The 19,082-nt window shown below is 41.5% G+C and overlaps 1 protein-coding gene across 3 annotated transcripts in view; it reads left to right on the forward strand.

Annotated features, from left to right (window-relative positions):
• Window positions 1-17,062, forward strand: part of Nt5dc1 (5'-nucleotidase domain containing 1) — a 110,523-nt gene extending 93,461 nt beyond the window's left edge. For all 3 annotated transcript variants that reach the window (XM_005073268.4, XM_021229075.2, XM_040758143.1), the window contains 4 exons: window positions 4,533-4,651; window positions 6,235-6,387; window positions 10,284-10,452; window positions 15,615-17,062. In XM_005073268.4, the coding sequence (XP_005073325.1) occupies window positions 4,533-4,651; window positions 6,235-6,387; window positions 10,284-10,452; window positions 15,615-15,745 (572 nt within the window). In that variant the 3' untranslated portion in view covers window positions 15,746-17,062. The remainder of the gene's footprint in view (window positions 1-4,532; window positions 4,652-6,234; window positions 6,388-10,283; window positions 10,453-15,614) is intronic.
• The last annotated feature ends 2,020 nt before the right edge of the window (window positions 17,063-19,082 follow it).

Below are 19,082 nucleotides of genomic sequence, written 5' to 3' on the forward strand. Positions count from 1 at the left end.
GGCAGGAGCCATGTCACCCTAGAAAAGGAGCCACTAGTAGGATAATTGTTATGTCATTCCTCCCAACATAAATTAACATTTAATAGATGTTTTGCTTGAACTTTTTCATTCTACTCATAGCAAGAAGAAATATACATAGACTTAAGAAAACGTACAATGGATGTGTAAGGGTTCTAGCTCACATTGTGGGAAAGTTATATGAAGCTCAGTAGGAACTGTTCATCAAGGCTCACATATAGGAAGGAATCCTAGAAACAGTAAGATTTCCAACTAAGGTTAAAATCATAATCCATCACTTAGTAATGTTAGAGATAGAGAAAGGGTAATCTCAGTGTTACAGAAAGGAACACATGATCAAGACAAAGTATCTATGTAAAACGGGTATGTTTCTGCTGAAAGCAGGCTACCAAGTACTTGGGTAGCTCTCGGGATGGCTCCCATCCTTTATCCTTACCTGGGTAGTGACTATCTCATCCCATTGGCTGGAGATTGATTTCATAATCTGCCACGATTGGCTATTCAATGCAAAGGCAAAGGGGAGGTTCCGGAAATACGAGTCCTTGTAGGCTAACTACACATCCATCATGACCTCTATCTTTCAAATATATTAAGCACAATCCTCGTCGTATTCTACAAACTTGCTTATTAAAAACATTTGGTAATACTAACTATAATTTTATCCTGCTACTATTTTAGATAAATGTCTCAGTCCTCCACTTTTACAAGGAAAAAGCTACAAATAGATTTTTCGTACCCTGTGGAATGAATTAGAATCTGAAATGGAAACAGAAATCAGTAGTGTTCTTTTTTTTAATATTTTATTTATTTATTGTGTATACAGTCTTCTGCCTGCATGCCAGTAGAGGGCACCATATTTCATTCAAGGTTGTTGTGAGCCACCATGTATTTGCTGGGAATTGAACTCAGGACCGCTGGAAGAACAGTCAGTGCTCTTAACCTCTGAGCCATCTCTCCAGCCAGAAACAGAAATCAATTGCTCTCTTATCTCACATTTTTTAGATGACTGGGTCTCACCATTTGATTCAGAAAATGTTTTTCTGGGCAAGAAATCAAATCCAGAACCTTATACACACTGAGCAAATACTCTACCACTGAGCTATGTACATTGCATGCAACATTTCAGAAACCATAATCCATAGACTTTTTGTACTTCATAAGCACCAGAAAGATTTGCACTGACTTTGAGAAGTGAATATCTACATGTCAAATATAAGTCTACCTTCAAAAATTCCACTGTATTTACCACTTGTCCGCAAGCCTACATTGTATACAAAGTAAGACATTTGGTACTAAATATAAATAGATGAGAGAAGTGATCACTCGGTATACATCTCCAAGAGACAAGTTGAATTTTCTTAGGGTTTAATGTTGGGCTGCTAGATGGTCTGGCTTCAAACTGTTCTTTTGAAAGTAGGATTTTCATTGGATTGTGCAGAGAAATTAGAAAAAGCGATTCTAGAATGACAGCAAAAGTTCTCGACCATAAGCTGCCAGTTGTATATGCAACTTTAATCATCTATACTTGTACTTTCAGAATTGTTCAAAGTATTTTAGATTGGACACACATTTTCCTCATGTTATAGTGATGTATATTTCACTTGTCATTGTCAAGTTAATTAAATTACTTCCCATTTAGCTGCAGTAACCTTCATTTAGTCTACCAATACACATATGAGGTGATTTATATTATAAGCTGAGCACACATTTAGGGAGTCTGCTTATGACTTTTACCTGTAGAAATTAAATTTTAGCTTAAGGTACTTAGCAGTACTAGAGATATGGTTTTAATACCTGACCTACATAGCTTTTCCTCTTCTGTATAAACTCTTGTCCTGTTCCAAGGTTGATTTTATAGAAAAGCTAACAAAATTTAAGCTTTAGGAACTCCTCAATTATCCTTCTCAGATCCCAGTGGAGACCATGACAATTTGGTATTCATTCTCTAAAAGAGGGCCCTTTGTACATTGCATGTGGCTGTGTCTCATTGAAACTATTCTTAGAGGCGCAGCAAAGAGGCCAAAGGTAACAAAAACCACAAGAAAGACCAAGTCGACTGTTTTGAAATCTAAAGTCATTGCATTCCTGGGAAAGGGGACTTCTTCCTCTCATGTAGTTTCCAAAGCTGTACTAATGGCTTCCAGAGTCTTTAATGGCATATCATCTTTTTCATTAAACTTTATTAAACATGCAGATCGTCTTCAGCTCCCAGCCTGTGTCAAGGCATATGATAGCAGGCACCATCCAGAGTATCAAATACACTTAGTTTCTTTCACTCGCCCTCTTTTATCAGGGGCGAAGGGTAGGGAGAGTTGTGGAGAGGCAGAGCCCAAGTAGCATGATGGGAGGGAGAAGACAGTTTGGACCAGTGGAGCTCTTGCTTTAAGAGAAGGTAGTCCTCCACTACTCCCTCTTCCTGCCCTAAGCTACAAGTCGAGTGAAGTAATTGAATCCTCTCAGGTATAATTTTGTTTTGTTTTCTTTTGTTTTTTTGAGACAGGATTTCTCTGTGTAACAGTCCTGACTAACCTGGAACTCTTTCTGTAGACCAGGTTGGCCTCAAACTCACAGAGATCCACCTGCCTCTGCTTCCTGAGTGCTGTGATTAAAGGCATGTGCTACCACTGCCTGGCTATATTTTTTTCTTAGGATTTTTTTCTCAATATGTGTTTTTATTTAAATTAGAAACATGCATGCTTCACATGTCAATCCCAGCTCCCTCTCCCACCCCTCCTCCCTTGTCCCTCCACCAGCCCCCCACCCAATCCCCACATCATTCCCCAGGGAGGGTGAGGCCCTTCTTGGGGGATCTTCAGAGTCTGTCATTTCATCCAGGGCAGGACCTAGGCCCTTGCCCATGTGTCCAGGCTGAGAGAGCATCCCTCCATGTGGAATGGACTCCCAGAGTCCATTTGTATGCCATGGTAAACAATGATCTGTTACCCAAAGCCCCAGAGATTTCTGAAGCCTCCTCACTGACACTACATTCGTGGAGTCTGGATCAGTCCCCTGTTGGCCTCTCAGGCATCAGTCTGGGGTTCAAGAGCTCCCCCTTGTCCAGTCAGCTGTCTTTGTGGGTTTCACCAGCACGGTCTTGACCCTTTTGCTCATCACTCCTCCATCTCTGTCCCTGGGTTCCAGGAGTTCAGTTCAGTGTTTAGCTCTGGGTATCTGTCTCTGCTTCCATCAGTCACTGGATGAAGGTTCTAGGATGGCATATAAGGTAGTCATCAACTTTATCATCAGGAGGGGCTATTGCTTAGTTTGCCAATTGGTGTTAACCTTGTAGATCTCTGGAAATCTCAGTAGTGTCAGCTCTCTCCTCAAACCTATAATGAATCCATCTATTATGGTATCTCTCATCCTGCTCTCCTCTATTCTTACCTCAACTCAACCTTCCTGTTCCCCAATGCCTTCTTCTCCCCTCCTCTTATCCATCTCTCTTTTTCCTGGTTCCCTCTCTCCTCCCCCGATATTCCCAATCTGCTCAGGAGATCTTGCCTCATTCCACTTCTCTGGGGTATCATGCATATCTCTTGATTTAGAAAATTATACAGTATATTCTGATCACATTTTCCTCTTTCTTAACCCTTCCAAGATCCCTCCCTGCTTTCTCACCTATGTAACTCCATACCCTTTCTTTCTCTCTCTCTAAAGCACAAGCAGAAACAACAACAACAACAAAAACAAAACAAGAAACACAAAGACCACACACACACACAAATATACAAGATATACAAGCAAACGATCAATAAGACCAAAAAAATGGGGGGCAATATGATAAAAAAAGAAGTCTATCAAAATACCATTGGGTTTGTTTTTTTGTTGACCAACTACTCCTGGACATGAGCTTATCCTGGTATGGTTAATATATCCAATGAGACTCAATTAAAGATTACTATGTCTTCCTTTGCAAGCAGGTACCAGTTGCAGATAGCTTCTTTGGTAGGGCTGGGACCCATGTCCACCTCCCCCACTCAGTGCTAGAACAGGATGCAAACTTTAAGCCTGGATTTAGCAGGTCACCATTAACAGTCTATTCCCTCCCCCAGAAGAAAGGACTTAACTGGGTCTCTATGATGATGTTCACTAAGTGAACCATTTTGTTAAAGCAGAGGCAGGGTAGCAAGATGGCTCAGCAGCAGATAAGGGTATTTCCTGGCAAGACAGAGGACCCAGTAACCTGAGTATAATCCATAGAGCTATAGAGTTGAAGGACAGAGCCAACTACTGAGATTTGTTCTCCGATCTCCAAATGTGCACCATGCATACACCGTACCTCTATACATATATAAATAGATACATGTGAACACACGTGCGTGCGCACACAGAGAGAGAGAGAGAGAGAGAGAGAGAGAGAGAGAGAGAGAGAGAGAGAGAGAGAGAGAGAGAGAGAGAGAGAGAGAGAGAGCTTACTAAGAGCATGCTGTCTTCCCTCATGGCTTTCCTTCTGTCCATGGTCTATGGCCTTGAGTGTAGCCCAGCTCAAAAGTGGTTGTCCACCATGTTTGCAGAGAATGATGAGGAGCAAGAGGAGCTACCCTCCCTGGATAAACCTGGCTGGTATTCCCAAGGCAACGCTGCCCACCTCTATGAGCTTCTGAAAAAAATGACCAGCAAGCCTGAGCCCAAGGTAATTTCTGATAGAGGCAGAGAGTCCTTGATGTTCACGTGCAGATACAAATGGTTGTGAACAAAACTGTGCCTGCAAATGATTATGATTAATATCTCTGTGAGTTATATACATCTGAGAACCTGCTACATCTCTCCTGTTCCTTCTTCTGACTTTTGGTAGATTCTTGGTCTTTGTCTGTGACAGAGAAAAACTAGGATTCCAAAGAGGTCACAGATCTAGGAAGTACATGATTCAGACATGGGATGCCTGAGACATGCTACCCTGATAATAACTAATCAAAGACTATTTTATATGGAAAGCAAGTGGTCACTAAAATTATAATGACTTACCAGCTTTCCCTTAAAGTATTGCTTGCATCTAACCCCTTGGTCACATTGTCAAGATTGGTCATTGGTATGTGTTTACTCACAATCCTTTCCTCTACGTGATATATACCATAAGCCCAGTGAGCAGGAGAGATCACTGGGTAGCTGAACCCTGGTCCATTGGTATCTGCTTCCTTAGCCTCCCGAGAAGTGGTCGGAAGTTCAGTGGACACCGGACCTGGATGAGGGAGGAGCCCCTGATTCCTTCCCCTTAGCCTCATAACTCTTTTGTGAATTGAGGGGTGTGGTCTGGATCAGCAGGGCTTTGCTCAGACTTTACATGCTGGAGCTACACATTCATAAGTTCTGTTTCAGCAGATCCAGGGTACCCAGGTTTTCATTTCAGCAGATCCAGGGTGAGCTCTCAGGGTATGTGACAGGATAAATAAAAGACCCAGAGACTGGTATTGGGGTTCAGACTTCCAGCTGAAGATCAGAAAAGCAAAGCAGCTGGTCACTATCTCTTACTCTACCTCAGAATGAAAGGTGATCCCGGATCCACCAAACCTCAGACGGTTGCCTTTCCTCAGTGTGGCTGGAGAATGAATGCCTGATACTGACCACTGAAGACCCTGCTCCCATCTTTTATACCCCTCTAGTGCTGGAGTTGAAGGTGTGTGATCCCAGCTGCTGAGACCATCTTTGCGTGAGCTGATGATCCAGTCCCAATCTTTGTAGATCTGGGTGGCCCGGGACTCACAGAGATCCATGTCCCTCTTAGTCCTGAGTCCTAGGATTAAAGGTGTGTGCCACCACCTCCTAGCTTGTGGCTGCTGCGATTAAAGGTGTGTACCACCACTGCCTGATCTCTGTAACATGAGGCTGGCTTTACTTTTCTGAATCCTCAGGCAAGCTTTAATAAATCACAAATAATGTAACACCACAATGATAAGTGTTCTTAATAATAAGTAATCCCTATAAGTTGTTAGTTTTTGTTTTAGAGGCAGATTTAATTATAGACATGAAAATATACAGGCTCACTTCTTCATTAGGAAAATCAAATAAAAGTGTTTCTCATCTTCTACCTTCCTTCCATAAACCTGTGAATCGAATAGGACAAATAATTGATCATCATAAAATTATTTATGGATGTTTAAGTCGCTTATGCCACTTTTAGTTCTCCTCTGATGCCTGCTGGGGGCATTTTTTCATTTTCTATGCAGCGGTCACCACTCACATCCATGCCTCATTCGGAGTTCTCTGTCTGAATCACAGGTCGTTTATTTTGGTGACAGCATGCACTCAGATATTTTCCCAGCTCATCACTATAGTAACTGGGAGACAGTCCTCATTCTCGAGGAGCTTCGAGGGCAAGAAGTGGAGAAGGCTGAGAAAGCAGAGCCTCTGGAGAAGAGAGGCAAATATGAGGTAAGAATCCTATCTGTCCTTTTCTTAGGTGTTTAAAGCTGAAGTCTCCTTATGCTACCTGACTTTAGAATGAGCTGGGAATAGTGTCATATGCCTGTAGTTCACCACATGATAAATGGAACAGGAGGATCAGGATCTAGGGGCTAGCCTTGGCTACATAGTGAGTTTTACCCCAGCCGTGGCTTCATGAGACCCTGTCTCAAAAAACAGGCTCTGGCTGAATACTTTCATGTCTCTGTAGTTTATGTTTGAATCACTATTTTCCGCCTAAGCAGATAGCTGAAGCCAACTTAGTTGTATCGTCTGCTTTTAAGAACCTAGTATGTGCCATCTTCATTCCTCAGTTTTGTTTTGCTGTTTGAGCTCAGTTTCTGCACTGCTTTGCAGTACTTTCCAAACTAAGTGAAGGCCGCCTGGAATTTGAAGATCACTTTTGTTGCTATCCCGGCATTATGCTGACCCTGCCCCCTGACAAGTGACAGGGTATGAACAGTGCCATTCAGGCAGATACTTAGACAGCTCAAAGGGCCCTGTATTACACATGCCTTAAGTGGCTGCGTAAGGACTCTGTACGCATGTGCAAGCTTTCCCTTTTAAGCAAGAGGCTCCCACTTGTTCTCTCTTTCCATTTCCGCTCCTGGTCTGCCAACAGCTACCCCTCCCTTTCTCAATAAACTCCACATGGGTTTTGTTGAGTTTTGAGATTTGTGTTTCATCACCAAAAGCTGCAGCAAAGAATAACAACTTTTACCTCCCTGGATTTGTGACAGGAAGCATAAGGACCAGGGACATCTCAGATGGACCTTGACAAACTTTTGTGCAAATGTTCTCTTTCTATAATCTTGTTACATTATCCACTATTCTGTTAGAGCTTGGAGACAGATGAGCAAAAGTAGTTCACGTTAGTGACTAACAAGGCTATTAGAGTGACCAAGGAATAAATTTCTTTACCTTATATATTGTAAACAATCAGCCAGTCAAAGATCTGTACACGTTAGTGACTAACAAGGCTCTTACAGTGACCAAGGAATAAGTTTCTTTACCTTATATATTGTAAACAATCAGCCAGTCAAAGATCTGTTCTTGAGACTGAGATTTTTACTTGGAGAGTCTCTGTGCCATTGAGCTAGCCTCGTGTTGAAGGGAGGAGGAGTTCTCTGCCGTGGCTTCCTTTGTTGCTGTTATAATCTGATTCCTCATTTTAACTAAAAACAAAAAGAAATTTAGGTTAAAAATAATTTACTTTTGTGAACACTTTTAATAAATCAGAAAAAGAAGATACTATCCTTTAATTAGGGAAAGGTTGTCCACTAAATCCACAGTAGAAATGTAAGATATTTGAAGAAAATGAAGGAAGAGGGAAAGCACATACACGTGTATATGTATACATGGAGACCCAGGAAGGTCCTAGTAAGGTCGCCTTCCAGGTTCTGAGCTAGACAAGGATACCTCTTATTGATTACAAATAATAATAATAATAATAATAATGTGGAATAAAATTAAATATAGTTTAGCAATTTGTCATATTTTGCAGTTATATGACTATTAGTGGAGAAAGAATCATCAAGGTACCAAGAGTGATAGTAAAGTTCAGTCAGAATGCTGGTGCCAACAGCTGTTCTCTACAGCAGTCAAAGCCACAGCTGTAGAAAGAGGCAAATTTCTACAGACAACAGAATGAACAACTGTAAGACCAAACATATAAGACCGATCTGTAAAACTTAAGCAAGATTCTATTCAAGTTTTAAATACAAGCCTACATAAGGGAAGATATGTACTTAATAGGGTATGGTAGTGTTTATTTACAAAATTGATGTGATGTTATGCAAAGTTCTGGAAGGATTTGGGCAGGTTTTCGGTAGTTAGACAAAAGAGTCAACACTCAAGACTAAGGAAGTGAATGGGTAAGGAAGCAGAATTTTTTAACCACATTACAAGCTTTATTAATTTTTCATTCTCATAACTTGGTACCAAGTGAGCATACATAATTCAGAATTCTGTCAACATTTTTGTTCTTTGAATCTGAACCTCACTATGTAGCCCAGGCTTGCTTCAAGCTTGACGTTCTCTTGCTTCAGCCTCTTGAGTTCTGGGAATATATGGATGAACCACCACACCTGGCCAGTTTCTGAAATTTTTTAACACCAATATGATGTTGTTCAAAAAATGCCCGTATCTAGAGCCTTTGAATTCTGAATTTTCAGATGATGGAATTTCAATACGGAAAAATTCTAAAGTCTTGGTAACCTCCTGTTCCCAGGGACATCAAGAGGAGCTATTCACTCTGTATGTAACAAGTGTTGTAAATAGAGAACAGCATCCAGACAAGGCCCCTTATCACACATACAGGAGCCAACAGAACATTCCAGTCAGGAGTGAAAGGAGAAAAATATTTTGAACTCCTTCCTCATTCTTCACATAAAAAGAACCTCTGAAGGAATTATAGACCAGGAAGGCAAACACACATCATGGTCTACCTGTGAAAGAGTCTATGGTTAGCCCTAGAAATGGGCATATTTATCTCTCAGTGTTCTCAGAGAAGGCTAGAAAATACTCTTAGGAAAAACAAACTAGTAACCCAGGCATGGTGGTACATGCATTTAATCCCAGCAATGGGGAAGCAAAAGCAGGTGGATCTCTGAGTCTGAAGCCAGCCTGGTCTACATAGTAAGTTCCAGGCCAGCAGGAATACACAGTGAGACTATCTGTCTAAAATAAAATAAATAATAATAATAATTTTAAACCTTTATTGATGTTCTGGCTTCATATTGAAAGCAATAAATAAGTTTTCATGTCCTTACTCTCTTCCAAAAAACAAGTACTAAATGAGAAAATTCCAATGAAGTTGGATTTTTTATTTATTTTTCTTTTTTCCATTTTTTAATTTTTTATTTCATTTTACATTTCAACCACAGTTCTCCTTCCCACCCCTCCTCTCTTGCCTCCCCCATCCCACCCCCAGTCCACTTCACCTCACAGGTAAGGGCTCCCATGAGGAGTCAGCATAGTCTGGCACAATAGGATGGGGCAGGGCCCAGCCCCTCTCCCATGCATTAAGGCTGAGCATGGCATCCCACCACAGGGAATGGGCTTCAACAAGCTAGCTCACGTACCAGGTTTGTATCATGGTCCTATTGTCAGGGGCTCCTCTGATAGTTCAAGCCTCAGAACTGTCTGCCACATATGGAGGGCCTAGGTCGGTCCCCTGGAGTCTTCACAGTTGTAGATCTAGAGTTCATGAGTTTCCGTGAGCTTGGTTCAGCTGTCTCTGTAGATTTCTCCATCATGATCTTGACCTCCCTTGCTCATATGTTCCCTCCTCCCTCTCTTCGCCTGAATTCCTAGAGTTTGGCCGGGTTCTTGGTTGTGGATCTCTGTGTCTGATTCCATCAGTTACTGGATGAGGGCTCTATGATGATAGTTGGGGTATTCATCACTTTGATTACAGGCATAGGCCACTTCAGGCATCCTCTGCACTACTGCTAGGAGTCTGTGTTGGAGTCCTCCTTGTGTATTCTTGGGAGTTACCCTAGTACCAGGTTTCTCCTTAAGCCCATAGTGACACTCCCTATTAAGATAGATTTTTTAAATTATCCTTCGGTGTAATGATGATAGGTAAATTGGAATTATTTTAATCATAGAGAAAATGCCTTATGTACTTAAGGATAGTTTTCAGATTGTGACAAGTGACCATTTAAAGAGCCAATTCTGGGTCACATTAAAGGGCCCTCATTCTAAGGGAATATTAATTTTCTTTACAAAAATGTATTGTGTTCCCAAACTGGGCTCACGCATCGCTATAGCATTTCCCTACTTCTGTTTAGTAACTGAAAACACTTGCAAGACCAGTTCGCTACAGATACCATTCTAATCACAGATGTCCCTTTCTCTTTCAGGAACCAAAGGTAAAGTCTCTAAACTCCTTGTCTAATAAATGGGGTTCCTATTTTATCGACTCAGTCTCGAGACGAGGGAATGCAGAAGACTCCTTGGTTTATACGTGGTCCTCTAGGAGAATCAGCACCTACAGCACCATTGCAATTCCGAGCCTCGAAGTGATTGCAGGTAATATGGGATATCTGGGAAGCCTCCCTGTCAAAGGTAGCAGCTGTTAGATCAGGCCGGGCGTTGGTGGCACACGCCTTTAATCCCAGCACTCGGGAGGCAGAGGCAGGCGGATCTCTGTGAGTTCGAGGCCAGGCTGGACCGACAGCCTCCAAAACAGAGAAACCCTGTCTCGTAAAAACCAAAAAAAAAAAAAAAAAAAAAAAAAGCAGTCTTCCAAGACATTGTTGGTTTTTCTCTTATTTCTGAGATTATAATTTAGTACATCATTTCTCACTTCCCTTCCTCCAAACCCTCTCACACACCCCTCCTTGTTCTCTTTCAAATTCATGGCCTCTTTTTTCATTTTTTTCATTAATTGATATATGCATATATACATACATACATATACACACACATTCCTAAATATATTCTACTCAGTCTGTATAATGAGTTATTTTTTAGGGGAAAGAACTTCTAAATATGGCAGCCTGCGTTAGGACCCCTTACACACACACACACACACACACACACACACACACACTCTCTCTCTCTCTCTCTCTCTCTCTCTCCCTCTTCCTCTCTCTCCCTCCCTCTCCCTCTCTGTCTCTCTCTCTCTCCCTTCCTCCCTCTCCCTCTCTCTCCCTCCCTCTCCCTCTCCCCCTCTCCCTCCCTCCCCCCTCTCTCCCCCTCCCCCCTCCTTTCTGGACCCCCAGTAAGATGAATGTGGCTTTGGACTGCTTTCCCCCAAAGAATCCACTGAGGTTGGGTGAATCTTTCCGTAACTCCTGTACCTTCTAAGGTCAGGACTAGAAGAGATAATGGCCTGGCCATCTCCTGCAGTCTCTGCGGTAAGAATGAATTGAGTCAGAATTCACATTTTTCACAGGGGCTGAAGTTCCGCTTCAGACAACTGAATAGCAAAACATTATAGTCCATCGATGGTTAATGCCTCCATACACTTAGTGGAAATGGGTGCCCATTCCCTTTTGAAAAATACATTATTCTAAGACTTGAATACTTCCTTAAAACCAGTCATAAAATGTATAGCCCAGAGTGAACAGTTGCCAGGAATACAAAGCTAGGGGACCACAAAAATAAGTATGGAAAACAAAGGAGTGAGACATTTTATAGAGATGCGAAATCTAAGAGAATGAAAAATTTTAATTAAGTCTTTCCAGATTGAGCTGATTTGTGGTGAATTGACTGCATAGCTGATTAGACACAGTGGAACGTGGATTGGTGTCCTGGGAAACAGCTCCAGGGAGATGTACAGCAGCTGGCAGCGCAGCTCAGTGTCAGAGCCTGCTTGTCATGTGCAGGGGCCTGGGTTCGAACCCCAGCACTGTGGGAGGGAGCGAGACAGGAAGGAAGGTGGGGTGCAGAGTACACCCCAAGTAAAACCACAGCAGACTCAAAATAAAAAAAGTAAAGGAGGCATAAACGGTAGCATGGGAAGGGATGAAGTTTTTGTAATTGGGACTCCATATGGAACAAACTAGACACCTGGGGAAACATTCATTATTGACATGAGAGAAAACCATTTCTGGGATGGCCCAGTTCTCAGGAACATACATACATACATACATAATAACTGAAAGTCTGTGACACTCAGTGGACTGCCCTCCTTCCTCAGATTGGAACTTAGTCTTTCCGTGTTTAATGGAGAAGCTACTCAGAAGCCCGCCCTGCTAGATAGAGGCATATGCTTTCTGTGTGGAGTCTTTAGAGTCCAGGTCCCTTCTGCACTGGGCAAAGGACAGAATCTAGTCATCTGCCCTTCTTTTGCATGGGGCTCCTAGCCTCTTGGTTCTGTCTCTGCAACCCTGCAATACTGCCCAAAGCGCCGGACTTTTCTGCCACTGCTTCCCAGCCCAGCCTCCAGCCTGAATGCATATGCATGAATGAGCATCTGTGGCAAAGTGGGCTTTCCTCTTCTCTTATTGATCCTCCTGGAAAGCATGTCCCTGAGTGCTGGTTGTCCCTTCAGTACCCAGTAACTTCACTTTATCTGTGTCTGACAACTCTGGTTGTTTCACCTCCAAGTTAGAAACCCGCATCAGGGTTTGAGCCTCATGCACCTGAAATGAGCTGATGGCACCGGTGTGCATGCTGTCCCTTACAGGTGCATATGAGAGGGAAAGCAAGACTTATTGGTAGGTGGTGGCCCTAAGATAGGTCTGGTCTTCTAAAAGACCCATCTGTGTATCAGTGTGCAAGCCCAGAATGTCAGTCTGTCCTTCTGAAGTGGTATTTTGTTCTCAGTGCTAGTTTTACTTGTTCAGTGCTTACGTGTACAAAATTAAAGACAGCATTAAAATGTTTCTTATAAAAAATAAGTTAAAGAAACTATTTTCTTTCAAAATGATTCAAAATTTTATTGGCGTGATATAATAATAGAACCTGGATTGTCTAAGGTACCTGGATGGATATCAAAATTAACAAGAAGTGTGGTTCTGAATAGTAAGAAAGTAGAAAAATAGATTTCTATTCTAAAGTTTACTTCTAAAAGCATTAGAAAATCACCCCTCATCTGTCACCTCAGTGCACCTCTCTTTTTCTGTTTCTTTTTTAAATGTATTTAATTATATTTATTTGTGTCTATCTGTCTGTCTGTCACGTGCGTGTAGGTGCCTATGGAGGCCACCCAGTATAGGTGCTTGAACTGAACTAGGGTCTTCTGGAAGAACAAAGAAAGTTCTTAATCACAGAGCATCTCCACAGGCCTGCCTTTCTTATGCCGAAAGCTTTCTCTCTACACCCTAGGAGAGAGCTCCACAGGGCTGGCTTCTCTCAGAAGAACTCATGCTCAGGTCAAGCAACACTGAAAGAAGCCCTGTTTCATGGCTGGGAAGGAGCACAGGGGGTGTACATTATTTTTTCTGATGTTGGAGACACTTCCTCACAATGTAGCACAGTAATCACATTCTACAGAACAAGTTGTGTCTCCTACTGACCCCTAGCTTGGTTATATCAGCTACAGACTGGGTAGTTAGACACCATTGCATTGCTAACCTCAGAATAAGAAAGGCAGCTCAAAGAAAAGGTGTGATGGCTGTGGCTTTACACATGCAAAAGATAAAACCCTTTAGGACTCAAATCCTGCTGATTTCTGTTGAAGTCCCGGGAGCCGTTCTGTTTCTCAGTGTTACTTTACAGGGTAGGAATGTATTCATTTTGGTTGCTTCATTTAATCACTCCACAGTTGGAATAATATGGCTGATATAGTGTAATTCCTGACACAATTGAAGAGAAGGCTGCTACAGTAACAAGATCAGGAGAAGGGAGTTCTATGCTTTTTCTGAGTAGTCAACTGCCATCAGTGACTTCCTACAACAGAGATGTTAACTGTTTCCTTCTTGCTGACGCCATAGTCTCATGAATCCCTAGTTCAGTGATCTTTGATTTTAGCCTTAGTTTGCCTAAGTGTGCGTGCATGCATGTGTGTGTGTTTCTTCAACCAACATCCACCTTTCTTCTTCACAGGGCTGAATCTCACCAAGTAGGGTGGGCTAGCTAGGGAGTCAGCAAGTCAGAGAGCTGTCTAGACCCACGTCCCCAGCGGTGGGGTTCAATGTGGGTCCTGGGGATCCAACTCAGAGTCAGCTCCCCAGCCTCAGGTTAATTTTTTTATTTTCTATTCTTCTTAGTGCAGTGTATATAACTATGTGTACACACATATGTGTAAGTCCCATAGAGGCCAGAACAGGGCTTTAGATACCATGGAAGCCAGAGGCATAGGTGTTGGTGACCTACCTAACATTAGTGCTGGGATCTGAATGCTGATCCTCTTGATGAAGCAGCAAGCACTGTTAACCCCCGTGTCGTCTCACCAGCTCCCTGATTTATTTTCTTTTTCTTTTTTCCTTCTTTGAGATTTTTTTAAAGATTTTATTTATTTATTTATTATGTGTACAGTGTTCTGTCTGCATGTATGCCTGCAGGCCAGAAGAGGGCACCAGATCTCATTACTGATGGTTATAAGCCAACATGTGGGTCCTGGAAATTGAACTCAGGACCTTTAGAAGAACAGCCAGAGCTTTTAACCTCTGAGCCATCTCTCCAACCCAAGCCCCCATATTTCATTTGTTTTTTGTTTGTTTTGATTTTTGTTTTTCAAGACAGGGTTTCTCTCTGTAGCCCTGACTGTCCTGGAACTTGATCTGTAGACCAGGCTGGTCTCAGACTCACAGAGATCCGCCTGCCTCTGCTTCCTGAGTGCTGGGATTAAAGGTGTGCGCCACTACCACCCAGCACCCCCACATTTCTTAATAATAACAAAGCTTTGCTGTTACCATAAGTAGCATTGCTGTTGCTTGTTACTTAGTTAATGTCATTCATGTTTAAATACCCAGAATCCAGGGTACATGATGTTTACTAGTGTTACAGGTTTTCCTGTTCACAGTAAACTTGGCTTTCTCTGACATCAAGAAAGCAGTGGAAGTTCCCTCTTCCTATCCAGCAGTAGGTTTTTTTTTTTTCTGATAAAGATTAACTGCTTGAGCCTTGGTGCCTCTCAGTGGCATCTAATGTAAAGTATAATTTGGGCAGACTTCTGGGGATTATGTGTAGTACATGTAAATGTGATTTGGCATGCATCATATTATAAATTTTATATATTTACCCTATACTCTATAGCCTTGGTGCCAAGCTGTCGGTAGCACAGGTCAAAATTACTGATAAAATAGAAACACTAACTTGCTTTATTACTTCTTCTGTTGTTTTGACACATAATATAATTACATCATTCTCCCTTTCCTCCTTCTGAATTCTCCCATGTATCCCTCCTTGCTATTTCAAATTCATGGCCTCTTTTTCATTAATTGTTATAACATGCATTTATGCGTCTACGTGTATATTCCTAAATACATAACTACAAACTACTCTGTCTGCATAATGCTGCTTGTGTGTGCCTGTTTTCAAGGTTAACAGTTGGGCGCTGGATAATCAGTGCTGTGCTCTTCCCTGGGGAAGACTATGCCTCCCACTCCCAGCATTCCCCAGTTATCTGTAGTTCCTTGTATAGCATGGAAGCTTCAGGGTCATTTCTCCATTCACTTTAATGTAACTATTATTGCTATCCTTGTTCTGCTCACGAAACGCTGAATTTCAATCTGTTTGTATTTATGAAAGGAGTTTGGCACTTGTAAAACATTCATTTTTTTTCCTTCTCTCCCTCACAGAGTTACCCCTGGACTACAAATTTACAAGATTCTCTACAAACAGTTCAAAAACAGCTGGTTATTATCCATTGGTTCATTATTCCTTGTATTCTCAAGACACAGACAGCAAAATAATATTTACTGAAAAATGAGCCAATCGTATGTGCATCAGACATACTGTTAAAAATGTTAACTTTCAAAAAATACAAATGTTTTATAGGAATAATTTTTAAATGAAAATTAACCAAATGGGTTAATCTGACTTTTTAAAAACATCTATCATTTTATATAAATCATTTTAATGTTTAACAGTTCTTGTTATAGTAGAATTTTTAGTGCCCTAAACTAGAAAAGAACATGATTAATATTTTCTGTACAGTAGTTTTGAGAATTCTCCCTAGATGATAACTAACATATATGCAAGCATATATTTATATATCTCCATAGTCCGGCAGTTTCCAAAGCTTGGTCCACAGACCAGCAGAGCAACATAGATCTTGAAAATGCACATTTGAATGCTGTGTTCCAACCCTCCTGAAACAGAAGCTTCAGGAGTAGGGCCCAGAAATGGCTTTTGAACAAGCCTGCCAATGAATGTGATTCTCAGCTGTGATTTGAGACCTAGTGAGTACACTCTGTGCTCCAAAATAGATTTGCATGGATAAACACAGCTGGGTATTCATGTCTCTCCTATGTTCATATCGAAAAGGGTAACCAGAATTGATAGCAGACATGAGTCTAGTGAAACTAATTTTTTTCTAAGATATCCAACTTTGTACTATTTCTTTTTTTCTAAAAACGCATAAGTAAAGAGACATGATTTCTTGACATAATGTAGCCTTACCCCTTAGCATCAATTTTTCCTATTAGGAAGAAGTTAGATTTATACTACTAAAGTCAGCTTCAGCTTTGTCTTTGGGAAGAGAGAGTACTGAGTGCTGAAAGCAGCACTCTGTGGAGTGTTATCAGTACACTCCAGGTGGGTGTCGTGTCCTGCGTGGCTGCAATTAGTTACATTAGTAAGCAGCATTTGCATCAGATCATGGTCACACAAGATGTTTAGATTCAGGTACATTTGTAAGTTTCTGGTCCCCTTTTTGCTTGTTAACTTCACTCACCATAATAGACAGGATTAGAAAACATTACCGTTATTTTTCTTAGAATTTAGCATATTAACATATGCACTGAAAACTATTTTTTTTAATTTGTAAATGTTCAGCTAGATCCCAGTTGTTCTAGGAGGATCCATTTCTCAGGGTAATTAAAAGGATAACTTTTTTCCTTATCATCTGTATCTCTGATGTTGATCAGTAAGTATACATACACTGTGATGTAATTGATATCCAAAACGTCATCAGAGTGTTATACTGAGCACGCGCAATCAAGCTTAGGGCCAAAAAAAGATGCTGTCTATTGTATGCTTTAAGTGGAGATTTCACTTTGCTTTAAAATAAAACTATTTTTCCCTATGGGTGTTTCTTGTGTTACTGGACAAGAATGCTTATTATGTTTTTACGTGTGTGTGTGTGTGTGTGTGTGTGTGTGTGTGTTCTTTCCCTCTATCATGTATGTCCCAGGGATTAAACTCAGGTCACCAAACTTGGGGTAAGTGCCTTTACACACTAAGCCATCTTGTGGCCCAAAAATATGTGTTTCATGATTGTTGATATAAGAATTGAGAAGCCCAAAATTTAAAAAATAGTTGTATTTTTTTTTTTTTTTGGCCACTAAAGAATGGGACGAAAGTGACTTCATTTGAAAAGTCCTTTCCCAGTTCCCACTTAAGACCTTGACGGAGGCGCCATCGTATCTGACCTCTCCTTTTCCATCTTGGAGTTAGAGTTCGGGGCACCTTCCCCTTGTCACACCCACCGGCTTGTCACTGCTGACTCCAGTGAGCGCTTCCTGATTTTATGTCATGGTTCATACAAAGATTTTATGTCATGGTTCATACAAAGTGCCAGTGTTTCTAGCTGGATAAGGAAGTTAAGCACGGGGCTGACAAGATGCCTTTGTGGTTAAAAGTGCTCACTGCCCAAGTCTGATGACCTGAAACCCTCAAAAAGGTGAAAAGAAAGAACGCCCCCCCCCTGCGTGTTCTGTCATCTCTTCACGTGTGCCGTGTCATACTCATGCCCAAATACACACAATGATGAGAAATTTTAAAAATAGCAAAAACAATACACTAAGCAGTATCACATAAATTAAAAGGAGGGACTGGAGAAGTAGGTGTCTCCGCATTTAAGAGTACTAGCTGCTCTTGCAGAAGACCTGGGCAGCTCACAGCTGTCCTGTAACTCCAGTGCCAAGGGATCTGAAGCCCTCTTCTGGCCTCCTGGTCCAGACACCCACACATAATATGAGTAAGATTTTTAATTATAAAGAATATTAAGGAAACGCTGCTTATCACTTTAATGATATCAAGGTTATTCATGTGTGTGCCATGGAAGCCAGAAGAAAGCATTAGATCCCCTGAGGCTGGATTATAAATGGGTTGTGAGCCTCTAGATGTTTGTGCCAGGAACCAAACTGGAGTCTTCTGCAAGAGCAACAGGTGCTCTTAACCGCTGAGCTATCCTTCCAGCCCGTGTTCCTTCATAGTTATATACACTAAAAAGCATGGAATTTTCTAACATAACCTAACCAGTGTGCTTTTTATGGTAACTTCAGGACCTATCCTGATTTTTGTCACTTATAATACTGTTGTCATTGGAAAGATCCTATTTGTGAGCCACCCTTGCTTCCATTTGTGCTAACAGCTCCTCCCTTGGTCTGAGTCTTATGGGGCTTAGCATAGCCTCTGTAAGAAACACCATGGGGTCTGTGAGTGCTAAATGATCTCCCTCAGCAGTGTGCTGCTTTGAAAGGAGTGCTCAGTACTACATACCTGTGACGCTGCCTCTTAGGGAAACAGAAGGAGGACGATCAAGAGCCAGAAACCAGCCTGGATTACACACATGGTGACACCATCTCGAAGGACAAAATGGTTACTAGAAACACCCAAAACATGAGTATGTGACTGAATATATCTGGACACACTTAAAATATTTCATAACTCCAGTTATGAGTGAGGGTTTTCCCAGCCACTATTCTGAAAAGGTTTGGAGACTAAACACATCTGCATTATCTACATTAAGAAAGGTATGTATGCTACATGGTTTAAGTAAATGAATAAGCAAATAATGAATAACCAAGTATTTTAGCCATCTAAGCAAAAAAATGACAAATGGACCAAGATTTCTGCTGAGTTAAAAACTATCAAGTAGCTGGGTAGTCCGTGACGTTGCTGGCACCTGGCGCATTTCCTGCATGCAGATGTTGCTGACATTGATTCCTGGGCTCAGGAAGAGAGCTGGGCTTTCTCTTGCAGGTTAACCATCTGTTGCAGCCTCTGCCTTTTTCCTGTGCTAGGTGTAACCAGAGCATGCCACTGTACCCTGCCATTCCTTTATTTTCAGCTTTAGTCTAGCAAAGGTATTCCTTCTGATG

The sequence above is a fragment of the Mesocricetus auratus genome, unplaced genomic scaffold, assembly GCF_017639785.1.
Source record: "Mesocricetus auratus isolate SY011 unplaced genomic scaffold, BCM_Maur_2.0 Super-Scaffold_100018, whole genome shotgun sequence".
NCBI classification, from domain to species: domain Eukaryota; kingdom Metazoa; phylum Chordata; class Mammalia; order Rodentia; family Cricetidae; genus Mesocricetus; species Mesocricetus auratus.